The sequence below is a fragment of the Pantherophis guttatus genome, chromosome 13, assembly GCF_059756535.1.
Source record: "Pantherophis guttatus breed Tessera chromosome 13, ASM5975653v1, whole genome shotgun sequence".
Taxonomy (NCBI): Eukaryota; Metazoa; Chordata; class Lepidosauria; order Squamata; family Colubridae; genus Pantherophis; species Pantherophis guttatus.
The window spans coordinates 17,142,411-17,163,934 of record NC_142075.1 but is presented as its reverse complement, the minus strand read 5'-3'; the positions used below and the strand labels follow the sequence as shown (position 1 = coordinate 17,163,934).

General features: G+C 41.6%; 1 protein-coding gene across 3 annotated transcripts; it reads left to right on the top strand.

Annotated features, from left to right (window-relative positions):
• The first annotated feature begins 3,967 nt into the window (after nt 1-3,967).
• SQOR (sulfide quinone oxidoreductase) lies at nt 3,968-21,112 on the top strand. Of its 3 annotated transcripts, none has more exons than XM_087877742.1 (10): nt 3,968-4,008; nt 11,062-11,322; nt 14,338-14,508; nt 15,431-15,484; nt 16,608-16,802; nt 17,472-17,681; nt 19,019-19,202; nt 19,588-19,655; nt 20,162-20,340; nt 20,913-21,112. In XM_087877742.1, the coding sequence occupies exons 2-10, from the start codon at nt 11,089-11,091 to the stop codon at nt 20,968-20,970; spliced, it is 1,353 nt and encodes a 450-aa protein (XP_087733868.1). In that variant the 5' UTR covers nt 3,968-4,008; nt 11,062-11,088; the 3' UTR covers nt 20,971-21,112. The 3 variants fall into 3 exon arrangements, with proteins under 3 accessions (XP_087733868.1, XP_034290559.2, XP_087733867.1); XM_034434668.2 differs by lacking the exon at nt 3,968-4,008 and adding an exon at nt 4,134-4,443; XM_087877741.1 differs by lacking the exon at nt 3,968-4,008 and having other exon boundaries at nt 11,008-11,322.
• The last annotated feature ends 412 nt before the right edge of the window (nt 21,113-21,524 follow it).

Here is a 21,524-nt window from a genome sequence, read left to right as displayed (position 1 = left end):
GTCCATTCATCTTAAAGCTGCTATGGTTGAGAATCCCAGGTAAAGAGACACATTGTGATAAACCTAGCGTTAAAATCTTATAATCAATTATAAATAAAATTAGACTATACAGTTTGATTAAAATAGAAGAAAATCAGCAAAGGGTAATACAATAAAAGCCGATATGAGTTTTATGTCATCCTACACAGTTGGAATCGGGTGAAATACTCTGAAGTCTGCTACCGGTTCACTTCACTATTGGTTTGCGTGCACATGCGCGGTGTGCGCCAAATGCGCACATGCACACCGCAGGCGTTACCGCGCAGCTCTGAAAAGGATTAAGAAGCCTTTTCTGAGTCTGCAAAGGTAAGTAGTACAGCGAGGGGGGGGAACAGCTGTGCCACGCGATTTAGATTTGCTAGGAAGCAGGATTTCCTGCTTTCTAGTTAGTATAAATCGCACGGCACAGCTAATCATCGGAAATACCGCTTCACCTGAACTGGTAGCATTTATTACTACGAGTTCAGGCGAACCGGTCCGAACAGCTACTGTTGGGATCCTGGAGTTAAAAAGCATGATCCATGGACTCAAAACTCAGTTCAACTTCCCTATTTTCAGCGATGAGTCTACCCCTGCTTTGTCACAATTTTAATGGTGGATTCCCTCCACACAACCATGTTGTTGGGGAACTGAATCAACATCTTTAGAATGCTAGGCTATTCGATAAAGATACTTAAAGGAACAAGGAGGCCGCATCTGGGCTCAGAAGATAGTTGGATGCCTTGAGACCAGTCACTGAGTTGGAAATGATCTATTTGAGAAGGTCCTGGCAAAACTATTCTAAAAATGTTGCCAAGTAATTGTGTGCACATTGTGTGAACACTTGGAACACGTATAGTGTCAAGCACCTGTAAGTATAAAAGCATTCATGGTCACAGCCAGATCTGTTCCAGCTATGTGTGTTTATATTACATCCTACTTTTCCTTGTTATCAAATGCCACAACAAAGATCTTTAAATATCTTTCCCGCTTATGAGGACATTACTGCTCAAGAGTGATATATTATCAGTCTGTAACATGCGCTCAACAGTTGCTTTCCATGAGCTTCAGGACTTTCCTCAAGCTTATCTCCGTGTCTCCCCGGAGTCAACAAACCTACTTTTGGAGTCAGACCTACAAATAGCAACTACTTTGATGCTGGGTGCAGATACTGTAAGGAGAAAAAATTGCAACTGGCTTCCTCCTGCCAGCAAGAACTTTAAGTAAAGCTGAAGGGTTTCTGAGGCAGCTTGTGAGGAATCAAAGATGAGTTGTGGAGTGCCATAGTTTTCATCATGGTAATGTTTGCCATTGTACAGTAGTTGGGAAGATGTTGGATCAGCACCAGGGAAGCCCAGGTTGAAGTCCACCTTCCACCATGAAAGGTCCTAGGGCAGTGATGCCGAACCTTTTTGGCACCGAGTGCCAAAAACTGAGCACTTCGCACGCTCCCTTTCGTCAGGGCTGCGACTAGGAAGAGGAGCTGCCCAGGGGACATGCGCGTGCTGGATAAGGTACTTCTGGTTTCCGGCGCACACATGCACGCCGGCCAGCAAGTCTTCTGGTTACTGCTGCGCACGCGTCAATCAGCTGGCTGGTGCACATGCTCACGGCAGAAAATGGAAAACCAGCTCTTCTGGTTTCCAGCACTGCCACACGCACAAAGGCCAGCTGATTGGCGCTTGCACATGCGCGCCAGAAACCTGGAAGAGGTTGCACATGCCAGGCAACATGGCTCTGCGTGCCACTTCGGGCCCACGTGCCATAGGTTTGCCATCACAGTCCTAGGGTGCCTTTAGATAAGTCACTTTTTCAGCACATACTGAGAAAGAATGGTGATTGTGCAAGAAGAACCTTATGTACACGCCCCCTTGAACTCCTGGAGCCTGGCAGCCTAGGGAATTCTGGGAGTTGAAGTCCACACATCTTAAGAGCTGCCAAGGTTGACAACTGTCCTGGAGGAAAGGCAGATCATGCATCTCTAAGCAATTTGAGGAAAAACCCCACTGAGTTAAGCGAGATTTGGACCAACATCCTTTTTGTCTCAGCAATCGGCCAGAATTTCTCCATAAGTCCAAGTTCTTAGATCTCTTCCTTGCAAGGTATAGTCAGAAAAAAAATCATGACGGCAGCCACAAGGATATGATCCATATACTGCATATTATTTTTTGCATGTCACCCTTCAAAAAATGCAGAGGTTTAACTGAAGTCTTGACTGTTTTATTGATCTCTTGACCCCAAGACGACCACTTAATTCCTTCCATCAAATTAAACAGAGCTAAGCTTCTTTATTTATTCAATTCGTCACCTTTCACAAAGCCAAGCTCTCTCTCCCAGATAATTTAAATTCTAAACCCAGGCTTCCATTGTTAAAGAGAAGTTGTATTCTAACAGAGGACTGTACCAATAAAGCACTGATGATATTAGTAGTCTGGGTAATGAAACATCTTCAAGAAAACACTCAAACTCAGAGAGCACCAAGGAGCCCTCAGAACAGGACTGGGGATGATGGCCAGCACATCTGGAAGGCTCTGAATTGGGGGAAGAAGAACCTACCCAGAAAGATGTTCCTGAACCCCCTTTCCTCCAGCCTCTGGGTGGACTACAATCCCCCCCATCCCCAGCCAATGCTACTCCTAGGAACCCCAAGCGCTCCAGACTATCGGCAGCCGGATTACAGCACAGCCTTTGGGTGAAAGCACTTAACCAGGTATGTCTAGGGAGATTCTCCGTCACATCCAGGTCATGGTTGTCCCAAAGATGCTTTTTCAAGATGAAACTGGACTTTCTGTTTTTTTTCTTTGAAGACTTTTTTTTTTTTTTGCTTTAATTTATATGCCGCCTTTCTCCAGAGAGACAGGGTGGCTTACAATGCATTAAGCAATAGCCTTCATACTTTTGTATATTTATACAAAGTCAGCTTATTGCCCCCACAATCTGGGTCCTCATTTTACCTACCTTTGAAAGGATGGAAGGCTGAGTCAACCTTGAGCCTGGTGAGATTTGAACTTGCAGTAATTGCAAGCAGCAGATGTTAATAACAGTGCTTTAGTCCACTGTACTACAGGCTCTTCCCAAGAGCCTGTAGTACAGTGTTTGGCTTCTCATCCAAGAAGCTTCCTCGTTTTTTTTTTTTCTTTGAAGATATTTCACTTCTCATCCAAGAAGCTGAAGAAGCTTCTTGGATGAGAAGCGAAACGTCTTCAAAGAAAGGAAAAAAAAACCAGAAAGTCCAGTTTCGTCTTGAAAAAGCACTGTAAGGTCCCAAAATACACTTGAGTCACCAGAATGCCAAAGAGAGAGACTCAAGACGAGGCTTGCAAAAAAACAGATTTTATTGATGGCCAAAAACAAAATACTGGGTGGAACTATATCCAGAACATACAGATACAATGCATGCGAGGAGATAGCCACACCTTGGGGAAGGTATGGCGTCCTTTTATACCCTCAGCTTAGTACCCAGTTCTGGGTAGGTTTGTGTATTCCTTGTTGCCCTGCAAGGAGGAATAGAAACTTCCCCAATTAGTATTATCTTAAGCATTTTTTTGTTTACTCAATTGGCCACTTAGCCCCCTGGCTCTGGAAGACAGGAGTTTATCCAGATCAAACATAAATTAGTCTGAGGTGTAAATTATCCCTTTGTTGATGGCTGTAGTTTCAACTGAGATACATACCATGCTTTTAGATGGCACAAGAAAAAACAGGAAGAAGATTGATATGGGTTCAGGTCAAATGGCAGGGACATATGTTTGACAAATACCAGATACATTACAGAGATTTAATAACAGAATATGCGTTACAGGAGATACAAATATAAAGGCAGAATATATGCGATACAAATACAAAGGCATATATGTATTACAGGAACCTAATGGTTACAGAATCTAGTATACCCAGTATATCATATTCTAGTATTATTTATTATATCCTTATTATTGTTTCCCTTCAGCACCTTTGGGATTTCATACAGTAAGCCACCTGACCTCGCAGGTAAGAAACAAAAGGTGCAGAGGGTTCAAACAGCTGATTTCCTAAAAACTCCCCCCTCCCCAAGACCTGCGGCCCCCCCTCCCCTCCCCAAGGTTTAAAGCCAGCCGCAAATGCGCGGTGCGATTGCAACCGAGCCCTTTGCAAAACTTGGCCTGAAAAAAAAAGAGAGCCGGTGCGCTCTGCACGCGCTCAGGAACCCCACGGCTTGCGCGCTCCGAGCCTGACCTCCCATGGCTCCCTTCCTGCTCCGCGGCTCCTCCCTGACCGGAGGCAGCGGCTGAAAAAGAGCGGCTTTTATTTGTCTCCAGAGGCGGCGGGTCGGACTGGGGGCGTAGCGGGTTCTTGCGCAACGGGCAGCGGGCTTGGGCGCAGCGCAACAGGCGGGCGCAGCGGTTTCGGAGAAGCGAGCGGCGCTGGGCGGCTCTTCCTGGGCAGGTGAGTGTGAGTAACCTTCGTTGAGGAGGAGGAAGGAGAGGAGGAGGAAGAAGAGGAGGAAGGAGAGGAGGAGGAAGGAGAGGAGGAGGAAGAAGAGGAGGAAGAAGAGGAGGAAGAGGAGGAGGAGGGGGTTCAGGTGCAGAGGTCCTTCCCCGCACCCCGAACTTTCTTTTTTTTTTTTTTGGAACTGCCTGAGATTGGGTTCCCATCATCCTGGGCAGGTGATCCAAGCAGCTGGAGCAGCCTCGGCAACTCCCTGTCAAAAACTTCCGCGAGTTCCGCCTTCATTGCAGAAAAGGTTTGCGCGATTTGAAGCCGATTAAGGCTCGAATCTGAGCCAGGGATCTTAAGTTTGTTCTCTGGCTGTCAGTTGCAAGCTTCATTTCCTGTCCCTGAAGCCTATGGGGGGGACTAACCTCTGGGTTACAGCAGTTAAGGAATCTGGGTTTATTTTCCCTAAGAAAATGTATGGAAAAGCAAAGAGACTGTTTTGTACCATACAAGTCGTTTCAGTGGGACATTTATTTGAGGGATGAGGTTGTATCTTTTGAGACTAACTTTCACCTTTCTGATGACTGTATCTCAGTTTCAGAGCCATCCATCCCTCTCTGTGAAGTGTAACCTTGATTCATTCAGTGGTGGGTTTCAATTTTTTTTACTACCGGTTCTGTGGGCGTGGCTTGGTGGGCGTGGCAGGGGAAGGTTACTGCAAAATCCCCATTTCCTCCCGATCAGCTGGGACTTGGGAGGCAGAAATAGATGAGGGCGGGGCCAGTCAAAATTTTTACTACCGGTTCTCCGAACTACTCAAAATTTCCGCTACCGGTTCTGCAGAACTGATCAGAAACCCACCTCTGGATTCATTGATTTGATTGATTGATATAAGAAACTTTTCCGGTTCAGTTTAAAGGCCTGCTTAATCCAGCAACTAGTTGCTATCAGGTGCTCCTGGAAGGTCCATGAATTGAGTGAGGAAGTTGGGGTACATCCTGGATCTGCTATTTGGATCTGCTTCCAAATAGTGATATTTGATGGTAGGCTGCTCCTGAATGTAAAGGCTTCACAGATCCAAGGGGCACAAGTCACAGGTTGCTTGTTGAAACCTTTCTCCAGTTAACAGCCTGAGCAGACAGATAGTCCTCGATTTACGATCCCAATTGGGATTGGAATTTCCATCCCTAAGCAAGCTCGTCATTAATTGAGTCATCACCAATTTTAGAACCTTTTTTATTTATTTATTTTTGTCTCGGTTGTTAAACAAATCAATGTTATTGAATCTGGCTATCTCAATGACTTTGCTTGACGGAAGCCAGTTTGGAAGATGGCAAGTGGTGATCATGTGGTGGGATGCTGCAACCCTCATTTATTAGCCAGTTTCCTTTTTTAAGTGGACATTTAAAAATCTCGTATCCGATAGAAAAGGATCAAGGAAGAACAGAAAGCGCAATCTGCATAGGAAAGGAAAAAAATTGGAACAAGGAGAGGAGAAATGGTCTGCTTTCCAAAACTTGCAAAGAAGAGAAAGCTTTGAAGTCCATTTCTTTGATTTGAATTTAGCAGCCAAATATTTGAACTCGGGGCCCACTTCGTTCAGAGTTCTGCATTAGAGGCTGTCTGCAAGAAATTAGCATTTAGAACGTGTGCATTTGTGTGAGAGAAAGATACAAGCAGAGAGAAAAAGGGGTAATCTTGTTCTGCTTTGTTTTTTTGTCATTTTACTGCTTAACTTTGTTTCAGATAAAGTCCTTTGTAATGAACAAAGCTTTGGGGCCGTTTAATATTCCTTGAGCAAACACCCTTGCTAGCCAGATGAATTTAATTTGCTTTCCAAGCCATGTTTAGTTGAAGTTTGGCATCTCACAGCCATCATTTTTCTAAACCTAAACAAGTCACAGCTACCCCGGGAGCGGAAATCTCTCTATGGGAATTTTCTAGATTTCATAACTCGCTTGCCAACGTTAACTGTCTGTTCTACAGTTGTATTTATGGCTGGTTGCATCACAAACCTCAGGAGCCTGTCTTAACTTTTTATGCCAGTTTCAGGAGAGCAAAATCTTCACCTGGTAGGTAGGGCCACCAACTGGGCAAATAAATAAATCCCTGAAAATCAGCAAAAGCAGATAATATGCATAAGGTTAAGTTAAATTAAAATGTAATTGTAGGCAAAATTACACGATTGTAAGTTTCAGGAAGCTGCCAAAATCAAGGAGATCCAAACGATTATTTGCTGTGGAACCTTATGCCTAGAGAATGCTATCAGTGGGGTACTGGAGCCCAGACATTTTTATGGGGAGGTGTCTATTCTGGAAAAGCCCCTCCCCCACAGTTAAAATGATAATCTCACCTTGATAATTATTATGATGATGATGATTCATTGCATAGCCAGCCAGTTGTCCAGACTGGATTTGCCATTCTTATCCATCTATTGATCCCTTACCAGAGTTAGACAGATGTGAATATTTGATGGTGTTTAAAGGATGTAAGCTGTCTTGAGTAAAGTTGCCTTTTGCAATTGACCGATAGTGATTTTGTCAATGCCCTTGGTATTACTATTTTGGAGAACGCCTGGCTGTTTAGGAGGGCCCATGGTGAAGGAATGGAGGTTTGACTACTCTTCAGAATATCCGCTGTCATGGGAGTGAGGCTTCTTCTGAAATTATCGTATGTTTTTAATTTTAATTACTGAATTTGGGTTTAGCAAGCCACTTGGTTACAGACTGGAGCAGCATGGAGGTTAGGATAAGTAAACCTCTTGCAAGGTTTCAGTGTCCTTGCAGAGAGACCCAGGAGAAAATTGGGGCTATTTTTAAATTTTGGAGTTCCTGTACTATCCAGATTGTCTGATACAGTGATGGGATTCCAAATTTTTTACTACCAATTCTGTGGGCATGGCATGGTTTGATGGGCGTGGCTTGGTGGGCATGGCAGGGGAAGGATACTGTAAAATCTCCATTCCTTCCCCACTCTAGGGGAAGGATACTGCAAAATCCCCATTTCCTCCCGATCAGCTGGGACTCGGGAGGCAGAGAATAGATGGGGGCAGGGCCAGCAGAGGTGGTATTTACCGGTTCTCCAAACTACTCAAAATTTCCTCTACCGGTTCTCCAGAACTGGTCAGAACCTGCTGAAACCCACCTCTGGTCTGATGGTGTTTGTAGTCTGAAAAAGCAGTTAACCTTGGTCGGCAGATTAAAACCAGGAGGTCACCTTTTCTCCTAGACCAAGTTAAATCAGAGCTGCCATTTTTGGCATCTGTGGAAAGGCAGGCTACCCTGAAATTCCACAATCTGTTGACCCATTGTGTACTGTAGACTGTGCGTAGACGTTAGAGCTTTTCCATTGGAAGGAAATGGCTGTTTAATCATTAAGCCATAATTCTTTGTCAAGTGGGAAGGTGATGGTTTCCATCGCAATGTTGATAACGGAAAAGCTATTTACAAGGCAGTAGTGATGATCTGGAGTGAACAGGGCTGGCATACCGATATCGGTGGCCACTGTTCAGTTGGCGAACAGGTTGTCCTTCATTGTCTTTAAGATTAGGACAAGGTTGCATAAAACCCACTCTTGGTCTTCAAGCAGCATGTGGAGTCATACGGAGGATAACATTGGATGCTGTTCATTAACTGTGCAAGAGGTAGACCTTTGCCACTATAAATAAAGGAGTGAATGTTTGCTTTCTGGGTTGAAAGACACAGCAAGAAAACTTATTTATTCTACCCTAAATTAGCAGGTCAAAATGTTCTTCACCAAGTGCAGTGCGTGAAAAGTGGAAGATGGTTCACTTCGTGTGGCTTGCACTTCCATAACTCCGCATTATGAAACGTGTGTGTGTGTGTGTGTCAGTGGTGAAATCCAAATTTTTTTACTACCGGTTCTGTGGGGGTGGCTTAGTGGGCGTGGTATGGCTTGGTGGGCGTGGCAGGGGAAGGATACTGCAAAATCCCCGTTCCCTCCCCACACCTGGGGGAAGGATATTGCAAAATCTCCATTCCCACCTCATTCTGGGGCCAGTCAGAGGTGGTATTTGCTGGTTCTCCAAACTGCTCCAAAATTTCTGCTACCGGTTCTCCAGAACCTGTCAGAACCTGCTGGATTTCACCCCTGACACACACACATGAGAGGGAGAGAGAGAGAAAACATCAGTCCAAGGAACGTTATGTATATTTGCTGCCTTGAGTTACTTATAAAGTAATAAAGGTGGGATAGAAATCTAATAAATAAGCAAAATAAATGTACATTACATTTGTGTTTATATTTATTTACATTGATATCCCATCTTTCCTATATGGGTGTGTCCCATTTCACTTCATGCCAATAATCCTGTATAGAAACTTGAAGAAAAAATACTGACACCAGGACGTCCCATAGGCGAGCCCAGACTTGAACTTTTGACTTCCCTATAAATTGTCCTACATTTGCTAATTCTAACCTCTCTGGATTAACCTCCTTTTACTTCTTGTCCGTTTGTTATTCTTTGTCAGCAACAAGGAGGTAATTTTCTCCTGGGATGTGTGCATGTGCTTAATCTTCAGCCTACGGCTTTCTCGTTCTCAAGCGGTCTTCCCCATTCAAGTTCTACTAACCAGGGGTGGGTCCTACTTACCTTTACTACCGGTTCACAACGGGGCCGCATGCGCACTTCTGCACATGTGCAGAAGCTTTTACACATGTGCAGAAGCTTTCTGATGACGTCGGGGTCAGTGGATGGAGCCTCCTGCTGGTTTTACTACCGGTTCTTGCGAACCGGTCTGAACCAGGGGCAACCCATCACTGCTACTAACCAGATCTGATTCTGCTTTGCTTCCAAGCAAAGACCCTCCAGGCCCTCTCACCAAATGAGACTTTCTAGGGATGTTAAAACCAAAACTCTAGATATACTGATGTACCAAAGATGATTGCCAGGATTTTATTCTTGCCCTCAAAAGGGAAAGATTTTCAGAAGGTGCCTCTCGCCCAGGAAGGGAAATAGATCAATCTTCCTTAAACTGGAACTCCGCAGTCCAGTTCTTAATATTAGTTGTATCCCCGCCACTACAAACTCCAGCCTTGCCAACATACAGGAGTTGCTTTCCACTTCTCCTAAACCAGGGGTCAGCAACCTGCGGCTCTGGAGCCGCATGTGGCTCTTTCACCCCTCTGCTGCGGCTCCGTCACTCAAAATATGCGTCACAACCGCCAATGTGCGATACCCGCCGTCAAGCGATTTATTGAGCTTTTCAACCCTCAGTAGGCCAACCATGGATAAATCCAAGAAAATAAAAGTTTCAGAAGAAAACAGAACGTTTAATTCAACTACATATGCTAGTTTTGTGGCCGCTCAAGAAATAGGCACGGGAAAGGTTTTGTGGCTCCCGGTGTTTTCTTTTCTGTGGGAAACGGGTCCAAATGGCTCTTTGAGTTTTTAAGGTTGCAGACCCCTGTCCTAAACTAATTCCCCAAAAAGAATTGGCTTCCCTTCCCACTTCTTTGACCAGTTGTTCAAGAGTTAAAATAAATTAAGCTGAATGTGTGGGAGGAAGGATATTTCGCAACCTCCTTTCTCAAAGTCTGGGTTGGGAAAAGACACCATAAATCTTGTAGAAGAAGAGTGTCACAATATATTTGCATACCATTCACATCTTCTGCATTGGGGGACGGAACAGCCTTACAAAATTTGAATTGCCGCCTTACAATTGCTCTGCCGATGCTTCAGCCTTTATTGGAGGGTAATATAGCAAACCGTTGTTTCTTAAAAAGAAATTGTGACACAGATCAGATCTGCAAAACAAAGATGCTTTAGTATTTGTTGTCAGAATTAGCAGTCAGTTTAGCTTTACTCCCGAGCTGACCTCATGACGATTCTGCCAAGGGTCATGTGACTGTCAAGCCAGCATCCATTTTAAAAGCCTTGCCAGCTGTTTAAATGCCAGTACAAGTAATATATTTTTATTATTATTCGTTCTACACACCCCCACAGTCACATTTTGGGGACGGATGAGTCCATTTTAAAGAGCAGTTCCTTTATAATGCAATCCTGCAAACATTTTAACTGGGAAAGTTTGAACATCGATGATTCTTCGATAGAAAATTCAGCTGAATTTGACATAGTGCAGAATCTGCACGAGCTTCATAAACAATGTCCTGAAAAACAATCTTATTACCCATTAAAAAAAAAAAAGTAAGAACATTTGTAGTTTGCCAAAAGCAGCAAAAGCACATTCTTTTACAGCTGTTCAAAACATAAAAACTGCCTTCCCCGACCAAATTAATGTTGTTTCTGAGCAATGAAATGCAGATGGAACAAAAGTAATTTCTTAGATTGGGTGTCAAAACAAGGTTTTTTATCATTTTTAATAACATATTTGGTATTGGAACAGCACAGTAAAATTTCTGATTACTGCCTCTCAACATAAAAACAGCCTTTTCCATCTGAATTTAAACTACTATAATTGTCAGAGAAAGAACGATGAAAAGAAAATAACAATAACCAAGTCACAGTTTGAAACCAAAGTATTGCTCCACATTTTGGAGACCTTCTTTCAGCTTCTTTATTCAGCTTTTTAGCAAAATAAGATAAAGAATGAAAATGACATTTGGGAAAAAAAAATCATCTCTTTGATGTTCTACCTCTTTTTCTAGAACTTTGCAAGTTGATGCTCACCAAAGATGGCTGCTGTTGGGTTGATGTCTTCCTGCGCATGTGCCCGTTCCCTGGTACCTTTACTTAGGATGGGGATCCCCAAAACGTGTTCGTCCCAGTTACACACGACAGCCGGGTCCGCTTCGAAAGATTACTATGAGGTGCTGGTGCTTGGTGGAGGCTCAGGGGGGATCACAATGAGTGCCCGGATGAAACGGAAAGTAGGAGCTGACAATGTGGCCGTGGTGGAACCTCAGGAGGTAAATCTTGAATTCTGGAATTCTGAAATGTTGGGATTGGGAGCAGTGGTGGAATTCATTTTTTTTTTACTAACCGGTTCTGTTGGCGTGGCTTGGTGGGCGTGGCAGGGAAAGGATACTGCAAAATCTCCATTCCCTCCCCCCTTCTGGGGGAAGGATACTGCAAAATCTCCATTCCCACCCCACTCCAGGGAAAGGATATTGCAAAATCTCCATTCCCATCCCACTCCAGGGGAAGGATATTGCAAAATCTCCATTCCCACCCCACTCGGGGGCCAGCCAGAGGTGGTATTTGCCGGTTCTCTGAACTACTCAAAATTTCCGCTACCGGTTCTTCAGAACCTGTCAGAACCTGCTGAATAGCACTCCTGATTTGGAGGCATTATGCAAAATATATAAAATATAGTATTATAAATCGTTAAAGTGGAACAGTTGTGTCCCACATGTCTCCCGAAATAAAGGGTACCTTTTCTGATATCCTCTTTAAATCTGGACTTTTTGAAGGGCCTTCTCTCAATTTAAAAAATTAACAACGAATTTTTATTTTATTTTTTTAAATTTGATTTATATGCCGCCCTTCTCCGGAGACTCAGGGTGGCTTACAATGTGCTCAGCAATAATTGGTGACTCAGAATTGGTGTCTACTCTCTGTCGAGTTCTGATACAGAGAAAAAAAAAACACTCAAACTTGTTAATGAGCAAGTGGCTCATTAACGTTACTTGTGTCACAGTTGTGATCAAAGCTACAGGCGCTGACATTTCACTTGGAACAAGAAATCCTAAAGTTTTGGCTTCTACTGTTAATAGTGGGATTGTATGGTTGTTCTCCCACAGATGGAAGTAGTAGTCCACATTATTCTTTGTTCTGTTATACATCTTTCACCTTAATCTGTAGTTCAAAAGAATCCAGATTGAGTAAAGCAGTACTAGAACTAGAAATAAAGGCATTTAGAAGGAAATTCCCTCTAAAAAAAGACAAAGAGGAAATGAAAGAACAGACCTGAAAGGACAATTTCTTCATGGAATCACATGATGTAATTTGTACGTAGCAATTAGCAGGGAAAAAAAATAGCGATTGCTTGTATCTCAGAAGGGACATGGATATCCTTCCAATTATAATTTAGAATCACTCCACTAAAATCCCTTTGTCATAAAAATAAGCAAGAGTTGTATGGTCTAGAACAGCCCCCAATCTTTTGGGCACCAGGTACCGGTTCTGTGCAGAAAGGTTTTTTTACGGACCGGAGGGGGTGTGGTTTTGTCTGTTGCCTGCATCCTGTGAATGGTTGGGGCTTCACTTATTTTGAGCAGCCCAGTTGCTGGCATGCCCTGGGACCAGTGCCGGTTGGTCTACAGACTGGGGGTTGGGGACCCCTGATCTAGAACAGAACCCCTGATCTTTAACCTCAACAATTTTAACATGCATGGCCTACAATTCCCAGAATTTGATTGCATTGTCTTTGCAAAATCTTTCAGATAGATCTTAAGATGCTTTCTGCATTTCCTCCTTGACAACTGTGTGCGTCAAACTCTTTCCCACAAGAAAAAAAATATGTTATATATCTATTGCACTTAACACCGTTCCACACAATCTATCAGTTTTTGGATGCTTCATATTTTTGTGGTTCATGCAATATGCTTAGACATTTGTCATGGTTTATAAAGCACAGTTGGTTTTGCACATCGTGCTTAGCTTAAATTGAGGAGCCACATTATAGCTTAGCGTGACATTTTAATCTATTGGTTTTTCCTCCAGGTCAGCTTTCTCCAATCTGTGCCTTCCAGATGTGCTGAAATTACAACCCTTCAAATTTCTAGTCAACATAGAAATATCATTTGAGCATTTGTGGGACTCTAGCCAGTTTAATTATGTGGCTGCATTGATTACCGTATTTTTTGGACTATAAGACGCACAGGACTATAAGATGCACCTAAATTTTCACCCACATTTAGGTGGAACAAAGATGCGTCTTATACTCCAAAAAAATACATATATATATTTTAATTGTTTTGAGCTCTGGAAAATAGGTACTTTATTAAGTACCTATTTCTAGGTACTTAATTCCTAAAGTATTTTCTACTTTATTAAGCCTAAAAGGTGAAATATAAGTTTGTTTAAATACAACCAGCTAACAAGAGATAAATTACTTAATTAAATGAATGAAAACTTTCCCCCATATCTGTACATGTAACTTATGTGTAAACCTTTCTCCAGATCTTTACAACTAAAATGGACTTAGAACTTTATTTGTTGAGCAACAACAAAACACACCTTTTTTTTAAAGGAAGGAACATCTAAAAAGCAGTTTGTGAGATCTGTTATTTTCACGACAAGGGTAATGACCTACTGGGTGTAGTATACTGTTGGAGACATCTAAAGTAATAACATGGGCGTGAGTATCATATGGAGATATCAAAGTACTTTTATAGCATACTTGCAGCTTCTCCATTCAGGATCCATGATTGCATACAACGGTAGACTAGAATTTTTACCACTGATGATGATCAGAATGCTAATGATTTAATTGCTCCTTGCGTGGACCTGTGACCAATGCGCATTTTTGGTAAGCCTCAACAGTTTCCTCCACTGATTGTTGAAATCATACAAAACAGGAATTTGGTGTGTCTTCTAGAACATGTGTGTCCAACTCGCAGCGTCACGTTGATGTCACGTGACATTTCACAATGTTTTTCCCATTTGCAGAGCTGGGGTAGGATTAAGATTTAAACCATAACATTTCCTCAAGCCTTCGCTTTTGACAACGTGCCCCCCACTCAGGGGTCTGCAGATCACAGGTTATGAACCACTGTTCTTTGGCAACCTATTCCCAACATAGAAATGTCGAGATATATTGAATGTATCTCTCTCAAAAAATCTCATTTAATATAAATAAGGGAAGTTCTTGAACCTGATTGACCAGATCTCTCTAGAAGTATCAGCTGTCTGATTTCGTACGTTCATTTCTGTTCTTCTTCTTATCTGGCAGCTTTTATCCCCCCAATTATTTCTTTCAGAAACACTATTATCAGCCCCTCTGGACTTTAGTTGGAGCTGGGGCGAAACAGTTGGCCACTTCAGAACGTTCAACAGCAAGTGTTATTCCTTCAGGGGTAAGGTGGATCCAGTCCAAGGTGGAAAAGTTGGATCCAGACAACAACTGTGTCTATTTGGGGAACAATCAAAAGGTAGGTAGCCCATTGGAACGTGCTGATTTGTCTGCTCAATGAAATCTTACTTGCATAAACAATTGATAGGGCTTGAATACATGAGATTTAGCTTTTGGTTTGAATGGGTTACGAGTAATCTATATATATAAAAATGGCTGTGTGTGTGTATGTTCCAGCATAACTCTGGAACGCCTCGAGCAATTTCAACCAAACTTGGTAGACAGATGACTTACTCTCTGGAAAGAAATACTGTGGGGGTAAGACACCCCTAACACCCTTCTGGTTGTGTGTTCTGTTAAGATACACCCTGTTGTGCCTTAAAATGGCTTCTACTGTGCAGCACAGTGGAGTTGTCATGGTAACGGCTTCACAGTGCTCCACAAGGGAACTCCCTCTGGTAAGGGAGAAAATCCAACATTAGAAATTACGTTTGGTCCGGACATTTTCAACTAGGCTTTGATTATTCTTGAGGACAAATGTATGGCCACGATCAATAAAACCAAGATCGGAGAAAAGCATACCAAATAATTATGGATCAACTAGCAAAACAACAAAGTGGTATCATTTTACTTGATGCTTCTGGGGGCACAGGGAAAACATTTTTAACTAATTTAATTCTCGCCAAAATCAGGGCTCAAGTGAAGTTGTTCTTCCTGTCTAATACAGGATTAAGATAAATACCCGGGCAACGCTGTGTTATCAGCTAGTATTTAATACATAAATTGAATAGTTCTGTCATCTCTTCTCATAAATGTTTTTTTTCGAACTTCTAAAAAAAACCTGTATGGTGTTATTTATTTAGTTTGGCATTATTCTTGCCTGCAATATTCCATGAGGATAGAAGAGACTGTTTGCATTTCCAGCATTTTGAGACCAACTGTCTGTTTGAATAATCCTTGGTTCCTGTTTTAAGATAATAGTTTTCTTCTTTCTTTTACAGGTATCTTACAAGTATTTGATTGTTGCTCTCGGGCTGCAGCTGAATTTTGAAAAGGTATTTTATTTAAGATCTGATTGCGTGAACGTTTTCTTAGAAGTTTTCTCTACTGATAGGAAGTGAGGCCCAGTGACTTGCATGTTCCTTGCATGAAAGTCCCCAAATTCTGAGCACAATGTGAGAAATAGCGTTGCGTCTTTCCCACAAGGAAGCACTCTGTGGAAATTGTGCAACAGAGGTACAACACTGGAAGAAACTCTTAAGAGACCTCTAGTGCTTTATCAGGAAATTGAAAGTATCCAGGGACATCTACCATGTTGTTGGGAAATGAGCCTGTTTTAATGGTGGACACACAAAGTGAACACAAAGATCATCAATAATTGGGAAATTTTGGGAGGCTGTGTGAGTATAGCAAGATTATTTTTCTTCTTTAAGGATGCTAGTGTTTAATTCAGCACTGGAAATGAGTTTATTCATCTTTATTCTGGGTTCATCTATTAAAACAAACAAAAAAAAAGATAGGAAGAAGAGGGATGAAGAAGATGAAACCCACAGCCAATTTTTTTTAATTCATGTATTTATCCAAATCTTGCTTCCTCTTAAATTGGAATACATAATAGATAGGGGAACTTCTTAATATCTCTTTGCCCCAGATCTCTCCTGTTAATTCAGCTAACGGTTTACAGTAAATTTATTTATTATTTATTTATTTAATAAATTTTTATACCGCCCTTCTCCCGAAGGACTCAAATGTAAGCCAATGCCATTTTTACCCTTTATCTAGAGATGTAATGATTTAATCTGAGTATTTTGCAAATATTTACACATCAAGATAATATTCACAAATCAAATTCAGTGTGGATGGAGTATCTCTGGGATATGATCTTGGCTATAGGGGAGTCCGAGTAGATATATGACATCACAATATGCTAAACTTTAATTTAAGCTTACTCTGGCTGTAGTGTTGTATGAACTCTGCTATTGTGGTTTGTAGATGTTTTGTGTTGTGTGAACTGAACCCACAGGTGGCTTATTCAACAAAGCACTGCTAAAGGAACTATAGTTAAGATGATTAGTGAGGCCAGGATGGTATGCTTGGAATTAAATGGGTTCCTGAATGTAAACAGCCCGCATGTTTAATTCAGTGAAATATTATCCTGCTAATTTTGTCTTATTACAGATCAAAGGCTTGCCTGAGGGTTTTAAGTTTCCTAAAATTGGTTCCAATTATTCCATTCACACAGTGGAGAAAACATGGAAAGCTCTGCAGGATTTCCAGGAAGGAAATGCCATTTTCACCTTTCCAAACACTCCGGTGAAATGTGCAGGGGCGCCACAAAAGATCATGTATCTGACAGAGGCGTACTTGAGAAAGGTATGTGTCAGTCGCTGCACAACTAGCGTGGTTGCCCAGACAGGTAACAAAAAAATGTTGTAATCCCAAAGACCCAGCTTATTGAAAATGCATTTATCCTAGTTTAAACTGCTAGAATATAAACTTAAATTATAGGTTAATTTTAGAATGCTCCTCCAATTGAAGACCTACTAGCAATTTTGTTAAATCAATAAGACCTACTAGTTAATTCGTATTAAATTTGCACACAGGACTAAAACTATTAATTAAGCATATTCAATGTATTGATGCAGACATTAAATTGAGGCCTTTGGATTCAGTGTAGTTTTTGGTATGTATCATGAATCCCATTACTGCAAGTTTAAACTGTGTTTTATTAGGTGCTGTTCATCTAATAAATTGGGTGAATGACTTCAAAAACAGTTGGCTTAAATCATTTTGGGCAAGCTATATAAACCCAGTTATGGTTAATCAACTTAATAGATAAGGATTCTTCCTTTGGGCAGGGGGGTTGGTCTAGGGCAGGGGTGGGCAATTGTGGCTCTTTTACAACCTGTGGACTTCAACTCCCAGTATTCCTCAGACAGCCAAGCTGTCGATTATTCGATTGATAAAAGTACAGACAAGAACAAGAATGGTAAAATTGGAGGTTTTCAAGGATGCTTCACTTTTTCTTCTCATTTTCCCCAGACAGGAAAACGGTCCAAAGCCAAGATCATATTCAATACTTCTCTTGGAGTGATATTTGGTGTTAAGAAGTATGCTGATGCTCTGCTAGAGATTATCAAAGAAAGAGATATTACAGTGAACTACAAATGGAACCTCGTGGAAGTCCGAGCAGATAAGCAGGAAGCCATATTTGAAAACTTGGACAAAGCTGGTGAAACGCAAGTTTATCGGGTGAGCAAATGGAATTTTTCAGGGAATTTCTCTATTAATTTCCTGTTTATAGTTTAGGTTGCTTGTCTGTTTAGAACTGGCGGGGGGGGGGGGGAAGTGTGGATGGAGAATAGGATGAGCCTTTTCAAAACATAACCACAGCACTATTCATCCTTATGTGATAAAGAAGTTAAGAGGCAGAGAAGATTATAGGCAATTCTTGGTGAATGGTTTGAATTCAATTCGATGAACCATCACACAACTTCATCATTTAACAATATCAGTTTCTGTAGTTCCTTTGCAGCTGTTTAAGGCAACGGTCTTTGCCTGTCCTCCCACTCGTCGTTTTAACTCCCACCACCCATCTGTCTTCCCCTCATTTTTGCCCAACCTGCTGCTTTGCTGCCAACTGACCTTCGCCATTATTTTTCCTTCCATTGCTGACCACATATGCTCGGCTTAGCCCTATACAAGGCAGCTGCTGGCTGCTTATGGCCTTCTCTCTGCGGTTAGGATGTCAAGAGCTCTAATAGATCATCTAAAGGCAGGGGTGAAATCTATTTACCTTCCTTACCGGTTAGGAAGTGCATGCGCCACATGAGTGCGCAGACCATCTGTGCATGCACATAACTTCTGCGCATGCACAGAGGGTAAAAAACACATTACTTCCTGGTTAAAACCAGGACGTAACGACACCCGAGCGGGTGGGTGGAGCCTCACACCGCCATCGCTACCAGTTCTCCGAACCACCTGCCACAATCGCTACCTGATCCAGTCCGAACCGGGAGCATTTCATCCCTGCCTAAAGGCCATGACTTCAAGGAGCCAATGGTAAGGACCCAGATTGTTGGAGGCAATGTGCTGACTCTGTAAACCGCTTAGAGAGGGCTGTAAAGCACTGTGAAGCGGTATATAAGTCTTAAGTGCTATTGCTATCCAATGGTAAATATCATTCGTTCAGCGCAACTGTTAAGTTCAAATAATTGCTGAACAAATGGCCGTTAAGCTGTTATAGAAGAAAGGACCAAACCTGGAAGGAAGAGACAGTTCCTCAGTTGTTTAGTTAAGGAACCTTCATCTCAGTTGGGGAATTTGGCTGCATCCAATCTGAGATTGCAGATCAAGCTCATGTGTGAAGGGTCGTTGTTGCTCCCTGAGCTTGGTGGTTTTCTTGCAGACATTTCATTACCAAACTAGGTAACAACATCAGGCACGCTTGATGTTACCTAGTTGGTAATGAGACGTCTGCAAGAAAACCACCATGTTTGGAGAGCACCAAGGACCCCTCAGTTCAACCCTGAGCTACAAATATTGTCTTCTAGCCAAATCTCATTTGTTTTTCTTTCTCTGCTCTCCAGTATGAAATGCTTCATGTCACTCCACCCATGGGTCCCCCTGACGTCCTGTTAAACAGTCCAGTTTCTGACGTTGCTGGGTGGGTGGATGTAAACAAGGAAACACTGCAACATGTGAAATACCCAAATGTTTTTGGGATTGGAGACTGCACCAATCTCCCTACCTCCAAGACTGCGGCAGCTATAGGTGAGATTAATGTTTAGGGTACTGTACTTGCATTTTGGGTCTCCTTGTTGCAAGGCCAAAAGCCAGTTTTAAATGTTGTGCCTGAAAGTATTTGATTGATTTGGTCATCATAGAGATCCCAATTAGGATTCAATAAAAGACATTTTTCTATGGAATAGGGGAGAAAGAGAGGGCCTCAAAGCCGAGTCACCAATGTCAGCAGGTCAGATAAAGGGCTACGTTATAAGCGCTTATCCACAATTTGGCTGCTCTTAAGAACATTCCCAACATGATCCAAAAAACTTGCTACCAACCCAAAGAGTTAAAACATTTTAAAACATTATAACTTTGTTCTCCTTTCAGCAGGAATGTGAGACAAAATAAAAACATTTTATCTCTTTCACAGCTGGCCAGTGTGGTGTACTTGATAAAACAATTTCATGTATCATGAAAGGCAAAACTCCCACTAAGAAGGTAATTTTTCCGGAAAAGGAACAATATATTTGCTTTTCATTGGGGCAGTGGGTTTTTATTATGTTGGGGAAATATTCGTATTTGCAATGCAACATGCTAAATTTTTTTAACTAATTTATACGGCTCCGAGGACTGAAGTTTTATATATATCTCCACCCAGCATTATAAAGCTGATAGCAAAATAATGGCAGGAATTTCTTGTCAGGTTTCGAGGTCAAGCTGCGTTTACTCTAGTGCTGACATTTCTTTCCATGGCTTCTAATTTTGGAAACTGGATTCACCCAGTGACAAGTGAATTAATTATGAGATTAAAGAGAAAAATAATTTCTTCACACAGTACATTAAACTCTGCAATCCCTTAAATTTAAGAAGGGTTACCAGTTTGAATGACTTTAAAAGGGGATTAGACAAATTTATGGAGCATGAAGCTCCTTAAAGTATAATACTTAAGATCCTGAATGCTTTTCCTGTCCTAATAAAAGGCGTATATTTTTAATGTTTTGTAGTATGATGGATATACTTCCTGTCCTCTGATAACCAACTACAACCGAGCAATCCTGGCTGAGTTTGATTACAATGCTCAGCCTTTAGAAACATTTCCATTCGACCAGAGCAAAGAGAGACTGATAAGTTTTCATCTGAAGGCTAATATGATGCCCTATCTGTATTGGTATGGACTTCTGAAGTAAGTATTCGAGTGTACCACTATTCATACTATGTAGGGGTTTAAGGGGAATGGATTCCCAGAAAAGTAGAGTGAATTCTGCATTTGTTAATTGCATAGATAGGTAGGCTTAATTTGAGCAGTGCCATTTATTAAAAAAAACACCACCTGGATAATGGTAAAGAAAATATGAATGCTATGCGATAGATTGAACTGTAGTCAGTCAGTCTATCTGTCTGTCCATCCAGTGCAAACTTTAACTGTTAATGTCCTCTCTCTTCCTGTGCCAATTTTAACTTTGGCCACTTCCAGCAAGAATAAACAACGGGGTCCCTTAGTTTTTCATATGTAAACATCAACTGAATATCTGGAAGTTATTGTCTTAGTCTGTTCCACCAAAATAGTTTGTAGCACTTCCTTTTTTCAGTGTGGGAAATCATATTGTCATATTTAATTTCCATGCTTCCTTTGATTCTATTATAACAAGCAGCAATATTTACTCGACATAGCGCTACATTTTAATTTCAGGAAATATTTAACAAGTCTAATTCTCTGTGAAGGTATAAATCCTTTCCCTCCCTCCTTTCTCACAGGGGATATTGGGGTGGCCCAGGTCCAGTGAGGAAAATATTTCACCTTGGGTTCAAGTAATCGTTGAAATCATCTCCTGCCAGCTACAAACCATGTAACACTTTTAATAAAAAAAAAAAAAGCATTCAGAGATTCTCCACAGAAATTAATAAAATTACTTCTCTGTATGAATGCAACCTTCAGAGTCCTCTTCATCTTAAAACACAGGTACAGTTTTTCCTTATTTCTGCACTTACAAGTAGCAAAGTGTTGCCCAGTAAGCACACAGCCAGCACAGTATTTTTAGCAATGCCAAGTTGACAGAATTAGCTTTGGTAAGCTTCAGTAACTGCCGCTGTGGATGTGTAACCTAAAATGACCCTAATTAACTTCTCACCTCGTTCATGAAGTTTACATGGCTTTATTCTTTTTAAATCTGTTGACTGAGTATTTTAAGTACAAACTGTTGCACATCAAGAGCCCCCTCGCTTTGTTTTAAACAGAAGGCATGGGTTTCTTCATTACTAAACAGAAAGCACTCTGACAGTTCCCATTTGAATACCACAATGGTTATTCTGTTGTGAAAACAAATAGGAGGATTTGTATTACTAAATCAGCTTTCCACATTGTTTTAG

Bases quoted from the DNA above. Each gene is read 5' to 3' on its own strand.
- SQOR (XM_087877742.1), top strand. From the start codon at position 11,089: ATGGCTGCTGTTGGGTTGATGTCTTCCTGCGCATGTGCCCGTTCCCTG. The intron at 17,682-19,018 runs GTGAGCAAATGG...TCTGCTCTCCAG, and splicing joins GTGAAACGCAAGTTTATCGG to TATGAAATGCTTCATGTCAC. The intron at 19,203-19,587 runs GTGAGATTAATG...TCTCTTTCACAG, and splicing joins CAAGACTGCGGCAGCTATAG to CTGGCCAGTGTGGTGTACTT.